The 14,984-nt window shown below is 48.6% G+C and overlaps 1 protein-coding gene and 1 long non-coding RNA gene across 15 annotated transcripts in view; one reads left to right on the forward strand and one right to left on the reverse strand.

The window, feature by feature from the left end:
* Positions 1-14,015, forward strand: part of ITSN2 (intersectin 2) — a 134,485-nt gene extending 120,470 nt beyond the window's left edge. For 8 of the 14 annotated variants that reach the window (XM_070574291.1, XM_070574295.1, XM_070574290.1 and 5 more), the window contains 10 exons: positions 1,087-1,193; positions 2,105-2,288; positions 4,844-4,942; positions 6,679-6,846; positions 7,267-7,482; positions 8,058-8,179; positions 8,953-9,035; positions 11,909-11,992; positions 12,443-12,616; positions 13,109-14,015. In XM_070574291.1, coding sequence (XP_070430392.1) covers positions 1,087-1,193; positions 2,105-2,288; positions 4,844-4,942; positions 6,679-6,846; positions 7,267-7,482; positions 8,058-8,179; positions 8,953-9,035; positions 11,909-11,992; positions 12,443-12,616; positions 13,109-13,266 — 1,395 coding nt within the window. In that variant the 3' untranslated portion in view covers positions 13,267-14,015. Of the gene's footprint in view, positions 1-1,086; positions 1,194-2,104; positions 2,289-4,843; positions 4,943-6,678; positions 6,847-7,266; positions 7,483-8,057; positions 8,180-8,952; positions 9,036-9,820; positions 10,587-11,908; positions 11,993-12,442; positions 12,617-13,108 lie in introns of all 14 variants that reach the window. The other 6 variants (XR_011526657.1, XR_011526658.1, XM_070574298.1 and 3 more) reach the window with 4 other exon arrangements.
* Positions 949-13,233, reverse strand: LOC139075807 (uncharacterized). Its single transcript, XR_011526664.1, has 4 exons — positions 13,094-13,233; positions 5,749-5,840; positions 5,421-5,527; positions 949-2,890 (listed from the first exon to the last, which is right to left on the reverse strand). It is a non-coding gene; the product is annotated as an uncharacterized lncRNA (long non-coding RNA).
* Positions 14,016-14,984: the final 969 nt, after the last annotated feature.

The following is a 14,984-nucleotide window of genomic DNA, read 5'->3' on the forward strand; positions in this document are numbered from 1 at the left end:
TAATAGGGTGATGTTTCGTGTGTATCTTGGAAGGATCACACAGGAGAAGAGTCCTCTCAGATAACGTCGCTATTTCCTTAAGGCCTTTAAAGTCTTTCCCTGAGAACCCTAGTTGTTTAGTGGAAACTTGGACTTAGAATCAAAAGGAGTTGAGCTGAGTTCTAGCTCCTCCATATTCTCACTTTGTAACTGAGCAAAGCGCTCTTTCAGCCTTTATTTCTTCACGAGTCATTTGGGAATAATAATACCTGACTCAGCTTGACCTACATCATATCTGAAGTTAATTGAGAAACCTCCCCCCCACACACAGATGTGTGCACATGCACACACAGTGTATGCATATGCGTACATATCAGAGGTTTGTAAATCCTTAAGTGCTCTGGAACACTGATGGAGAGGATTATTTCCCCTTCAGTCAGCCAAACTCTGCAGTCCACCCCTGCTGGGCGGTCAGTCTTGAGGGTAGTATAAGTCTTGACTGTTTTACAAACTGCTTCCAGAACCCTGAGGTGCTCGACCTGGCAGCAGTCACGCTTCCTCAGTTCTGCACACTCCTACAGCATGTAGGCGCTTTATGCCATGGTTTTATTTAACCTTCATAACACCCGTAGGAGGTGAGTATGAGAATGTCCTCTTCTTGGTGAGACTACTGGATTCAGTCCTCAGAATCAGCCTTGATTAGGAGCCCAGATAGCAAAAAGTAGGGAACTTACGCAATTTAAAATTTAACCATCCTAGGACTGGCCCTGTGGCTGAGTGGTTGGGTTTACGCACTACGCTTTGGGGGCCTGGGGTTTTGCTGGTTCGGATCCTGGGCGCAGACCTAGCACCGCTCATCAGGCCATGCTGAGGAGGCGTCCCACACAGCACAACCAGAAGGACCCACAACTAGGATATACAACTATGTACTGGGGGGCTTTGGGGAGAAGAAGAAAGAAAGAAAGAAAATTTAATGATCATAAATATGTTTATTTTAAAATACCATGATCGTCTTAGTTTCAGTGTATGAAGATCTTGTTTCACTTAGACCACTTCAGCTGTGTTTTCACACTTTGGCTAACTTGTTTCTTTTGTGCTTTGATTTAGGTTTTTCAGAAACCGATGATGGACTCAGGTGTCCTCACGGAAGGAGAAATGGCCTTGATCTTTGTTAACTGGAAGGAGCTCATCATGTCCAACACGAAGCTGCTGAAGTGAGTTGTGCGCCTCGCCCGCCGCTCGGCAGACACCCCGGCCCCAGGACGGAGGCTTCACACGCGCCTCTCCACAGGGCTGCGCAGCAAAGGGACTTCCAACTGTCTTCTGCTCCCTCCGGCTTTCTATTTTATTATAACTTTATGAAATGCCCTACAACTATAAAATACATAACTACTGAAGTAAAGAAATAGAATAAAAAATACTTCGATTAAACAAAGAAAAAGTTAAATCATTAAACAAATCGTATGTTAACATAGGATTCCACAAACTGGACTCTGTTTTGGGTAGTAGAGTCCGGAGAGAAGCTGCAGCTCGTGGCCCAGACGTGACTGGCTAGTCTGGCAGCCTCCTAAAGACCCTTGTGGAATTCTGTTCCTTGGGGTGGTTTTCTGTCCCCTGTGCCCAGGACAACAAGCTCCTGGGAGGAGGCACCACAGGACCAGCTCTGGCTGCCTCTCCGCCCTCCCTGGGGCTTGGCCGCTCTCCTGAGGACGAGGCTCACCTCCACCTGCACGCCTGGCCGCCAGGGTTTCTGCTCCCTTTTGCCCCTACAGAGTGTGGAAAATTCCTTTCTTCTTGGTTCAGCCAAGAACAAGTTAGAATTTTTCAAAAGAAACTTTGCTAAGAAGCTAAGGTGAGACTAAGCCAATTCTAAAGGCCTAGAGACACTCACGTGTCTGGCCTTCATTTTCTTAATCTTCTTTGCTAACGTTTCACCGAGGTTGACTTGGCCAGTAGAGCTTCATGCCTAAGCCGCCTCCTCCTCCTCCTGAGTCTTCCCTCAGGGTGCCAGGGGTTTTTAGATAGCTCACTGGTTATCATTACCATTAATCTCCCATGCTAGTCATCCTTCACCCACCAAAGACATTCACTTAGAAGCAGAGAGTGAGAGAATGTGTGGTTGCAGGGCCTTACGGGTGCGGAAGAAGACCAGCGGCGAGAAGATGCCCGTGCAGATGATTGGGGACATCCTGGCAGCTGAGCTGTCCCACATGCAGGCTTACATCCGGTTCTGCAGCTGTCAGCTTAATGGAGCAGCTCTGTTACAGCAGAAGACAGATGAAGACACCGACTTCAAGGAATTTTTAAAGGTAACTCTGGAGGGGCTGGCCTGGTGGCGCAGCAGTTAAGTTCACACGTTCCGCTTCAGCAGCCCGGGGTTCGCTGGTTGGGATCCTGGGTGCAGACATGGCACCACTTGTCAAGCCATAGCTGTGGCAGGCATCCCACATATAAAGTGGAGGAAGATGGGCACAGATGTTAGCTTGGGGCCACTCTTCCTCAGCAAAAAGAGGAGGATTGATGGCAGATGTTAGCTCAGGGCTAATCTTCCTCAAAACAAACCAAGCAGTTGGTGAGGAAAAGTAAAGCTAGACCTTACTCAGAAGGACAACACTTACTAATGCAGCCACACGCCACCTCACAACGGGGGTGCGTTGTGAGAAATGCATTGTCGAACATCACAGAGTTACTTACACAAACCTAGGGGGGTACAGCCTGAGTAAAATCAAGCATTACATGAAAAGGAGAGTCTGTCATAACCAAATAGGATTACCCCAGGAGGCAGCATAATATCATGCTTCAGACGAGACAGGCTTCAGAATCGGACTGCTCAGGTTGGAATCCCAGCCCATCACCGTCCAGTTGTGACCAGGACAAGCTACGTAACATTTGGTGCCTTTGTTCCTCTCACCTGTAACCCGGAGATAATCAGGTAATACTTTTAAAAGTACTTTAGCACAGAGATTGGCACATAGTAAACATTCAGTAAATGCTATTTATATTTATCTTCCTTCTAATGATCTCAGGGATGTAAAAATGGTTCAATATAAGAAGGCACTGAGGACAGAACCCTTCAGTTAGTTATAAGGGTGGGAGGCAAGGGGTTGCCTAGAAATAAACTAGAAGAGACATAGAAAGAAACCAAGATCATAGAAATACTGGTCAGAATAAATAGATAAATGTAGATTTGTGAGTGCATGTGAATGTTTTAAAATAATCAATGGCAGAATTAAAAATAGGACATTTACCTTCTAAAGCATAGTAAAAGATTTTTGAAAACTTTTTTCCAAATAGTAATAACAATAACAATGTAAATAGGATGTCAGTGTCATCACAATTGTAATAATAGTAAAAATAAAAAGTTTACAGTCTCATAATGAAAGGCATAGTGTTGATTATATTAAAAAGCAAAATCTAATAATAAGCTGTGTTCTAAAATGTTGCTTTTTTAAAAGACTCAAAATACATAAATAAAAAGCAGGAAGATGCTTGTTATAGCAGCATATATAGATATATCCAAAAACAAAAAGGGGCAGCAATTTTAATATCCCATAGTGGGACGTGACTAGGTAAATTTTGGTAAATGTATTTTTCAATCATTAAAAATGATCGTCCTAGAGTACCAGCTACTCTATTCAGGTACGGGACTAGGACTAGGAGCAGAGGCAACTGAGACGTGGTCCCGGCCTCCTGGAGTTAACAGTCTGCCGCGGCATAGAGACACCTGTATTACCCAGTCTGGATGCGGCATTATGATAAAGGCACCATGGGTTATTAGGGGGCTCAAGAAGGATCACTGAGAGGGAGGGAAGGTGTCAGGGAAGGGTGAGGAGAGCCTGGACAAGAGGAGGCATAATCTGAGTCTTCAGAGGTGAGCACAAATTAGCCAAGTGAAGAAAGAGCAGAAGGGACAGTACCAATAAAGGCTAACACATCCATTACGTGGCACACAGTAGGTGCTCAATAAATGGTAGCAATTGTTACTAATAAGGAGGGGACAATGGGCAGGCAGAGGCAGGGGAAATCTAGAGCTATTAGAAGACAGAGGGATTGGCATCAATGGTGACTCCTAGGGGTGTGTGTGGGAAGGTGGGTGGGTGCAGAATGGCGCTACCAGCTCAGGTAGGGATAGAGGTAGAAGAGAAGGCTCTTATGACGGAAGATGAGGACTTCATTTCTGGGTTTGTTGAGGTGTTGAGGTGCCTTTTGGACATCCAGGGAAGAAAGACAGTAATGGGCAAGTGTGGAGCTCCAGAGAGGGTCTGGGTTACCCTCTGGGACTGCACTGCGGGGGATCTTGGGCAGCAGCTACAGTTAAGAGTGAGTAGAGAAGGGGGCTGGCCCCGTGGCCGAGTGGTTAAGTTCGCGCGCTCCGCTGCAGGCAGCCCAGTGTTTCGTTGGTTCGAATCCTGGGCGTGGACATGGCACTGCTCATCAAACCACGCTGAGGCAGTGTCCCACATGCCACAGCTAGAAGGACCCACAACGAAGAATATACAACTGTCTACCAGGGGACTTTGGGGAGAAAAAGGAAAAAAATAAAATCTTAAAAAAAAAAAAAAGAGTGAGTAGAGAAGAAGGGAAGAAGACTCAGGTCAGCAGACTGGGAAGAGAGTGGTTCTGGAAGCAGAGGAAGGAATGATCACATAGGCTGTCATATGGGTGTAAGAAAGAACTGAAAAGCATCCTCTGTTTTTGGCACACGAGGTGAGATATTCCTGCTGTTAATCTGATACACATCATTTTGGATCCTGAGCTTTTAGAAATTAGAAATCTGAAAGGTGGTTAAAGCCAGGAGTATAGCCAGTGTTTCCTTGTTTTCCTTGAGGCTATGATTTCCTCAAGCCTCTCACTTGTTTTGCAGAAGCTGGCGTCCGACCCCCGATGTAAAGGAATGCCCCTTTCCAGCTTCCTGCTGAAGCCCATGCAGAGGATCACCCGCTACCCCCTCCTCATCAGAAGCGTGAGTGCCCCTGCTGGGACGGAGAAGCGTGTCCCTTTGAGGCTCACAGAGGCTGGCAGTCAGGCAGCCTCCGAGTATGCCAGCCACCTCTGCCACATGGGCTGACCACCATCTGATGGACCCGGCACTGAGCGTGTGTGTGTGTGTGTGTATGCATGTGAACACGCACATTACAATCTGAAGGGCCGAATCCCTGAGGTGGGCGAGTAAGAGGCATCCACTGTCACTTGGGTAACCTGTCCTCCCCTTCCCAGAAAGCTTGCCCGGCCTCTCAGAGTCAAGAGTGTGTCTGTCTAGGCAGAGGAAAGGCCCGCTAGGTCTCCAGTTGTGGAGCCCGTCTTGAGCTCACACAGAGCCCACCATTGCTACAACCGTGGACTCCAGTCTTTCTGCTGAGATCTGAACTCATCTACCAGCTGAACAGCCCCAGCCAGATGCCCCAGGAGTCCCCAGCTCAGCATGTCCTAACAGAGCTCACCTTCGTCCCCGCGCTGTAGCCCACCTCAGCTTGCCGACTGCGCAGTCCTAGGATTCCATCCATCTTCTTGACATAAGCAGCATGGGCCTCTTGAGCCAATATGCCTTCTGAGGAGATGGCAGACTTTACAAAGGGTTATTCCACAAATAATCATTGATAGAATTTTAACAGCTTACAAAGAAAAACAGTAGAAATAATATAAGATTGTTGCTTTTTTCAGTTATGCTTTGACCATTGGTCTGTGAGCCATGTTAACTCAGTATAGACCTTATGTTACAGTTATGATACCAAACTGACCCATTATGCACATTATTCCACAGTCCCTTACCTGAACTATTTGGGGCCAGCCGTGTTTCAGAATTCAGAATGTAACTCAGATACTGTATATTGTACGGCACGCCAACAAAGCCTGGGCAGCACCTGTGACCAAGCACATTAATATTCCCACAGTGAAATACATGGATAATCACTGCAAGTAGAGTGAATAAATGCATCTCTTCAGTTTAGGTCAGCTTTTGCCACCAAATGACTTTTGAAAAACCTTCAGGCTTTCAGGGCTTTTCCCCGGTTTGGAATTGTAAACAAAGGCCTGTGGGCCCCACGACTACAGGAGGAGTCCAGACCGGAGCTGTCTGCTGATGGGCCTGCTAATTTCCGGAGGGACCACGCACACTTGTATTCTGGCCTCTATTCTTTTACGTTTGTAACAGTAGTTTGAAGTCATCTCCAAATGAACTGAATGCATTTTTCTACATGCTGACAAACAGGATTTTATTACATTTTTCCTGTAGCAGGAGATTCATTGCTTTCATCCAATTTTTCAAAAGGATCAATGACCCTCAAAACATTGTGAACTGTTGCTATTCTGCAAGTTAACACACTTATCAAAGTTGCAGCCAGTTTATACTGAAGAGTTCACCCTAAAGGCACATGGCTTAAATTATTGGGGGGGAAGTAGGGAGGCACCCTTTAACATGTGGCCTGTTACTAAAATGAGCCAGAGAGCCACCAGAGACCCACAGATTTCAGGGCACTTGGTCCATGTGGCACTTGGCACACTCTCTTGTAACTGAGTCACCTGTCTCCCCAAGAACTCATGGGACTATGACCTTCTGAAGGGCAAATGATTGTCTTGCGCACCATTTTATTTCCAGTGCTCAGCACCGGGCACATATAGGCAGCCAATAGGAGAGCTGGAGGGGTGGGTTGAGGACACAACACATCCATGACGTATTGTGATGAAGCCGGTCTTTTCCAGATTCTGGAGAACACCCCTGAGCACCACGTAGACCATTCCTCCCTAAAGCTGGCCCTCGAGCGGGCAGAGGAGCTGTGCTCTCAAGTTAATGAAGGCGTTCGGGAGAAGGAAAATTCAGACCGACTGGAGTGGATCCAGGCACACGTTCAGTGCGAAGGCCTCGCAGAGGTGAGGCCGTGGTGTGCAGCTGGACGCCACCAGGCAGGCTGGGGTGGGGAACCAGGTGCCGGCCTTCCCCTGGTGTGGACCGTCTGTGCCTCAGCTCAGCCCGTGTGCACTCACCATCCTGCCCCTTGGTTGCCATCTTCCTTTCTTGTAAAGAGAGATTTGATATGTAGGTTTTGAGTTCTTTGAATTCAGATGGTAGAATCAGTATTCTCTGGGTATAAGTAATCATTTTCACCGGGCCGGTTCGAACTCTCAAGAAAAATAAATGTAAGGATCTTTTGTGAAAAGGGGGGATGATCACGGTCACATTGCCAACTAGAAAATCCTATCACAGTACCCTCAGGTCCAGGGCACAGGTCTGGGGGACACTGGGATGGTTTGTGCTGGGACTTACAAAGTGACAGTTTCTTTCTCTTCAAGCAACTTATTTTCAACTCCCTCACCAACTGCCTGGGGCCTCGGAAGCTTCTGCACAGTGGGAAACTCTACAAGACCAAGAGCAACAAGGAGCTGTGCGGGTTCCTCTTCAATGACTTCCTGCTGCTCACCCACATGGTCAGGCAGTTTGCGGTCTCCTCGGGCTCTGAGAAGCTTTTCAGCTCCAAGTCCAACGCTCAGTTCAAAATGTACAAGACGGTAAGTGGCGTGCTACTGGCGGTCGCATCAGGAGCATCACGAGGTGTTTCCTTTACCTTAAGGACCTCCTTCCCGTCCTGAGCCTTTCCTCTCCTCCTGGCATGCTCTTCACCTGTTCCAGATGTCTCACGCCTCCTTTGTCCCTTGCCAGAGAAGAAGCTCCTCGAGTGGCTGGGTCTTCAGTGCCCTCCGCCAGCTGCCAGCTGGGTTCCAGCTTTGGATTCCAGCCCCCTCCCTGGCGTACATGCCATCATGTGATCCCACCTCTGTCCACATTCAGCCTTGGGTCTCTCTGTAAAACCGAGGCTGAAGCAAAATGCCAAGTGTCCGTGCATGGAGCAGTTGTGGACACTCAGAGCTCCTGTCCCCAGTTCTGTGACATCTCATCTACCCCAGATGTTTACTTTCACAAAATGGAGACAGTTTCTTTTTTCCTAAATAAAAGATCCTAGAACCAAGACCCCTCTCCACCTCTCCCAAGGCTCTTCAGAACAGACAGAACTCTCGGGACATAGGCAGGGTGGGGGGTGGTGCACTGGCCCATCTCACAGCCTGTGTTTTGGCCCTAATTTCAGCCCATTTTCCTGAATGAAGTCTTGGTGAAACTGCCCACAGACCCTTCCAGCGATGAGCCTGTTTTCCACATTTCCCACATTGACCGGGTCTACACCCTCCGCACAGACAACATTAACGAGAGGTCAGTCCTGACCACATGTGACCTGCTTCGAAGTCTAGGAGAAAGCTTGGACATCTCCCTCGGCCATACATCTCCAGTCCATGCTCAAGTCCTGCTGGTTCTGTGTCCTCTCTCAACCAGCCCCTCCGCCCAGTCCCACTGGGAGGCCTTGCTGTGGATGTGCTCGGTTACCTCCGCTGCCTCTAACACTTTCCCTGCTTCCAGTCTCTTCTCGGGATCTTCTCTGACAGGAGACCCAACACCTCACTTCCTGCTAAAACCCCTCCAGCAACAGTCCCTGCTCCATCGCCTGGTCTCTGAGGCCCTCTCTGTGCCTCTCAGAGGCTCAGTCCCACCCCTCCACCCCACAGGACCTGTGCGCCCCCTTCCCCCTGTGTGGAATGCCCTTCTCCCTCTCTGCCTGGCCCGCCGTGTGTCCTCTAGGGTGTAGCCCGGCACCTCTGTGACAGCAGACCTCCTCCTGTGCCGCGGTTCTCTGTGTAGTAGAACCTGTGTTCTCTCGTGCTGAATTGCATCTTCTTTCTCCGTGTACCCAGCACCTTGCAAGTGCCTGGTGATTTGTAAGTGGTCAGGAACTGTCTAGAAATTCTCAGTTTGATCCTCAATTAGCAAGCGAGTCTTTCAGTTGCACTAATCGCAGGTCTATGATTGGAAACTTGTCAAAGCTGAGGATAGCAAAGGAGAGAAGAACCAGTGCAGAGCTTGGGGGTTCCTGGCTGAACCTGTGGGGTGCGCAGGAAAGCTGCCCCATGGTGTGCTCTGCTTCTCTGCAGGACTGCCTGGGTCCAGAAGATCAAGGCGGCTTCTGAGCAGTACATCGACACCGAGAAGAGGAAACGGGAGAAGGCTTATCAAGGTAGTCGGTGGTGCCCCGGAGGGTTGGAACCCGCCGCCAGGGGTCCTGGGGAGGGGATGGGTCTCACCCTCAGGACACAAGCTGCGGCTGCTGCTGCTCCTGCAGTGAGAGGGTGAATGGGGACGGCAGAGACCAGGCTTGCTGCAAGATGAGACAGCAGAGCCCACCTCAGCTGCTGTGGCCTCTCCTCCCGTCGCAGCTGTTCAAACCTCTTAGGGGCCTCTCCGAGCCCCCCGCCATTACACAGACGGGGGTCATCTAGTGCGAGCTCCAGGACCTCCCTTCTCTCTGTGGCAAAGGCTGTGTCCCTCCGCCGCGAACACTCATTCTTCACTCCTGTTTCCAGGAGGGAGGGGCTTTCAATGCACGGCTGACCCCGCCTCTGCTTGGTCCACTTTGCTCCACCAAACTTCACTTCTCTGGCCTGTTTCCCTTCAGCTTATAAACACTCTGCTCCTCTCCCACCTCAGCCTCTGCCCCATCCCTCCTCCAGATCCACCCATCCTCCCCCTGTCTTGACAACCAGGTCCTGGACTTTAAGTTACCCCCCCACGCCCCCGGCTCCCCCTTGCTCACCAGCCTTTCACTCCACTTGCTGTCCCCATCATTCTGCGCAAATGACTCGCTCACACGACACCAGTGACCTAAATAATGGCTTGGCTCACTTTCCCTCCTCATGCTCCCTGCACCCAGTAGCAGGAAATTGAGGCTCCTCCCTGCCCCTGAACCCCATGATACCCCTGAGGGTCCTCCTACCATCTAATCTTCTTTCATCTCCTTCCTAGCTCTTCTTCCTCCCGCTGTACCCGCGGAGTTCTGCCCTCACCTGAGCTTCTCTCCCCCTCATCTCATCCCAGTTTCAGTGGTCACAGCTGGGCTGCTCTCTCCCGCGCCCACGCTCTCCAGATGCACCTGCTCGACTGCTCCCGGGTGCCTGCTGGACATCACAGATTGGCATCTCCAGTGGGGTTAATTAGCCTCCTTCCAGAAGTAGCGCCTCCTGAGAATCTCTGTGGATAGCAGTATTGTCCTCGGCCACCCAGACTGGAACATGCTCTCTGACCCCCGACGCTTCTCCCCTAGTCAGCTGCCGAGCCCATTTGTTCTCTCCATCATTCCTTTTCTCATTTGCTGGTCCTTTCCTTTCCTGGCAGCACAGCCCCTTCCGGACCCTCCAATCTCCCACCCTGGCTATAGCACGAGGTACCCCCACCATCACCCATTCCCTTCATTTCTGGAATATTCTTTCTACAGGGCTGCCCTCAATCTCTCTCTCCCTGCTTAAGCATCTCCCCTTTTGCCTCCCAAATTAAGGACAAAGTTCTTAGCCTGCACTCGGGGCCCATCCCCAATATTACCTGGTAGCTGCCCCATTTCCCGCTGTTTCCCTCTGCCCACATCACTGCCTAACTGAGCAGCTCACCCGTGAAACCCTGCCGCCCACCCCCGGGCACTCCTCCCCTTCCAGTCCCGTGTTCCTGGCTGCTCCAATTGCAGCTCTGTGTGTTTTTTTATTCAGGTGTCCCTTATTTTGTTATTTACTCCTGAAAGGTATGTGTAAATTGGCTCTTGCTAATTGACTCTTGTTTCAATGGTACTTTAAAGGCTTGCTGCTGAAAAATCAATGACTGAATCACTTGTAAAGCACATAATGATCTCTTAATTGGTCAAAGATGTGAATCAAAGTTTTTCTGTGTTAGTTTTGCTTAACATCAGTATCTGTACATATTGTTATGCATTTCCTTGTGTTCACCTCTGTAGACATTTATTGATTACTTACTCTGTGCGAGGGCCGTGCTCCTCTTAACCGGGCCTGCAAAGGTGAATCTGGCCCCGCCCTGCCTTCGGGGAACCGAGTGCCAGTGCTGTGCAGGAGGGTTGGCACCCATGGGAGTGGGCCACTGCTCACAGAGAAGGTTCTACTTGCCCTGAGTTTTGAAAAATCAATAGCTCACCAAGCAGCCTTTTTGTTAGTTTTCAAACCCCTGAGCAAAACCTGCTTACCTAACTTCATATTTACCAAGATAATCTGGAGTTGATGGACTCATCGCTCTCCATATTAAAAGCCTTTTTGAGTAGCCCCTTAAATAGAATAAGGTCTTAAGTGAAACTGCTTTGTAAGCTGAAGTGTTTTACAGATAATTGGAACTATGGTGAGTAGTTAGGAAAATAGACTTTGCTATCTGATGTTTAAATTTTGACCCTGCCATGTAGAAGTTCTGTGACGTGAGCATGTTATAGTCCTTTCTAAGCCTCACTTTTCTCATATATGGAGATGGCAGTTATAAAGAGCTGCCTTACAGGGTAATTGTGCAGTTTAAGTAATATAACTTATGTAAAGGTCTAGCACATGCCTAACACAAAGTAAGTATCCAGTAAATGTTAGCTGCTTTAAGTGCTGAGTGAATATAATATATTCTTATTTTATGAACATTACTATTTGCTAGGCAATTGAGAGATTAATACATGGATGAATAAACAGTCCATGCTCTGCACTGGCTCCTCTCGGCAGGGGAGACGGACATGACATAGAATTTCAGGCCCAGCAGGCTGTGGGATGCTCAGAAGCCAAGGATAATGGATGCACAGAGGAGGGAAGGGGTCTGGGAGGTGAGGTGTGAGATTGGGCCTGCGTGTGGAAGGATGAGTAGGATGCTGACAGGCAGAGACAGCAGGCAAGGCATTCCCAGCATGCAACACAGGCTGGGCAGAGGCACAGAGCAGCCAGACGCCAGCCTGCTGGGCTGAGCACAGTGGCAGGTGAGGCTGGGCAGTGTTGGGTTGGTTAAAAAGACAGACTGTGAGTATCTACAGCCTAGCGTCATCACTGCACGCTCAGCATTCTCAACATGACTCCTCTTTCTCTTTTGTAGCTCGCTCTCAAAAGACCTCAGGCATTGGGCGACTGATGGTGCATGTCATTGAAGCTACAGAATTAAAAGCCTGTAAACCAAATGGTAAATGCTTCTTTCATTAAACAGACATAGTAACTGCCCCACTATTTGCTGATGACTCTTCTGAACATTGAATAATAGGATGCTTTTAAAAAGTCAGTGTTTCCAATGCCAGTAAAATGGTTATTGGACCAATATTATCATCACTGTTTTCCCATTATGTACCAAAGCCTCCTTCCTCAGGCTTCTGAGTGGAGAAAGCACGAGGCAAGTTGCACTGACACTTGCCCAGGCTCAGGGGGAGCAGCCCCAGCTTTCGAGCCTGCCTGGTTGCTCCTCAGGTTTATGATGCTGTCAGCATTGGGAACACAGAGACCACAGGCAGACGTGGGCCCCTGCTGCGCGGTCTACAGAGAAGCATCTGTTTGGATCCTGCTTTTGCTTGAGGAAGGTCCTGTTGTCACTCATTTTACCTTTACAGGCCACATGTGTCTTTGGTTTGTTTTTGTTCAGGAAAGAGCAATCCATATTGTGAAATCAGCATGGGCTCCCAGAGCTACACTACCAGAACCCTCCAGGACACACTAAATCCCAAGTGGAATTTTAACTGCCAGTTCTTTATTAAGGACCTTTACCAGGATGTGCTGTGTCTCACCATGTTTGACAGAGACCAGTTTTCACCAGATGGTAAAGTATAATTCAGCCAGGGGATCTGAAGCATCCCCAGCACTCTAGAATCTCAAGTCTAGATCCAGGGTACTTGACCTTATTTTTACCCCATGACACCTCAGGGGAACAGCACAGGCCCATGGTCACCAGCATCTCACTCCGGCAGCAGGTGGGGTGCCTTCTGGCGCGGGGGGGCTCAGGTGTGTTTCAGTCTTTGAGCCCAGTCACTCCCTACATACCTAAGAGAAACACTGTGCGCCTGGCACATGCCGGATGGGGGAGATGCTCCCTGCCCAGAGACTTGGATTCCAAATAGGCAGTTTCCTCCACACGCATCCCTTGTCATTCTGCATGCATTCATTCACAGCGTCAGACAGCCAGTACCGAAAGAAGTTAGTTACTTTTTTTGGATTTGAAAGTTGTATGAATCCTGTTTCAGACACCCCTCATGTGGTGGTTTTTAACAATTTTATAAAGAAGACTTTTGACTCTCACCTGTCTATTCACCAGATTTCCTGGGTCGTACTGAAGTTCCAGTGGCAAAAATTCGAACAGAACAGGAAAGCAAAGGCCCCACCACTCGCCGACTCCTGCTGCACGAGGTTCCCACCGGGGAGGTCTGGGTCCGCTTTGACCTGCAGCTTTTTGAGCAAAAGACTCTCCTGTAGGAGCCTTGGGGACCTGCCCACTAGGCTGGGCTGGAGAAGACTGCGGTGCTGCCCCCAGGCTGCAGGAGGGTCACGCGGCTTCATCCATCACTAGGCCACGCACGCCGGGGCCCTCTATGTTATTGCACACTAAAATCGCTAGCAATCTATGCAAACATGATCTTTCCTACACATAAACCCAACCCCATAGCACAGTGCCTTGTACTAGTGTTAACATGTTCGGCTGTGTTTAGATGCCAAGGTTTCCATTTTCAGGGCTATAAAAAGTATTATGTGGAAATGAGGCATCGGACCACCAGACGTTACCACTTGGTTGAATGTGTCCACTGTGGGTGGTTTTGGTGACGCTGTAACCATTCCACACCACGTGACCTCTGCCGGGTCACAGCCACTCAGGAGGTAAAGGATTGGGACGAAATGCTGCAGCCTCAGCGTGTGAACAGCCTGATACTGAAATAGTGTCTACTCGTGCACTGAATAAAAAACAGAAACTTGATCGTTTTATTCCTGATTAGATTTTATCATTCTCTGCTGAGACAATATAGTTTGAAATCTACAGGGGAAAGCTTGATTTACTTTAAATACTGTGAACTCTAATGATGTGGAAAATATTTTTCAACTTTAATTTTCTGAAGTATAAATTATTTATGTAAATTCCTTGTTTTGCATATTTCATAGGACATGCACCTTTAAGCTTTATCATTGCCAATATGTACAGAAAGAATAAAAATACAAGTTTATGAATGTAACTTCTTTCGAAGCTTGACTGTTTTGCTTTCCATGTGAAATGTTCCTAAAAGGTAACTTCAGAGGTTGCTTACGATGAAACCAAGTTTCCTTTCTGCGACAGTGGGAAAATCAAGGACAGGGTAGGGATGGGGAGCGTCCAGGAGACCCCAGGGCCTTGTCTTGACTCTAACATTGACTTGCTCTGCGACTCTGTTACATTTACCTAATGTTTCTTTGATGGCTAGACTAAATGACCTCTGTGGGCGCTAGACCAGACCCTTTGAGTCCTTCTGCTTGCCTAGTTGAGTAGAAACTTCAGGGGTAACTTAGGAGTAAAGGAAATGCTCAAGTATTAAGCATCATCGGCAGGCCCTCAGCCCCTCCAGCTCCAGAAGCACCTGTCTCTCCCCCCGCCCAGTGCTGTCAGAGCCACAGCCACACCTGTCAGAGCGGCTTGTTTGGCTTCTGGATTTTGAAGTATGAAATTTGTTTTAAAAATAAGGTCTTATACACTAAACCCTAGGTTAATAAGTATAACTGGGAAAAAGATCTGTCTTCTAGAAGGGATTGCTGAGGCCACGGGAGCCCTGATTTCTCAGGGAGCAGGTCCTCTCAAGGAGCTGGAGGAGCAGGAAGGATCCAAATGTCCCTCCACCACAGCTCCCATTGCCATTGAACTCTAATCACTGGACAAAGAAGAGCCGGGAAACATAATTCAGAATATTCATATTTTTAAAAACCCATCACTTAATCATTTCAGGCGTTGATCCTGGGCCTGGATTGGTTACAACATACACATAAGAGAAGTATGCCTGTGTTGAAGGAAGACACCACTCAGTATCCGAAACCAAAACTGACTCTGTTGCTTAATTAAGGGAAAGTTTGGCTGCTCAGGCACGGCCTTGCTGAGTAAAGCAAACTGCTGATCTTCTGTAGGGTTTGGGAAACGAATTTTGTGTTGGTTATGGAGGCGGATGTAGGGTGATGTC

This window comes from Equus przewalskii, chromosome 14 (assembly GCF_037783145.1).
Source record: "Equus przewalskii isolate Varuska chromosome 14, EquPr2, whole genome shotgun sequence".
Classification (NCBI taxonomy): domain Eukaryota; kingdom Metazoa; phylum Chordata; class Mammalia; order Perissodactyla; family Equidae; genus Equus; species Equus przewalskii.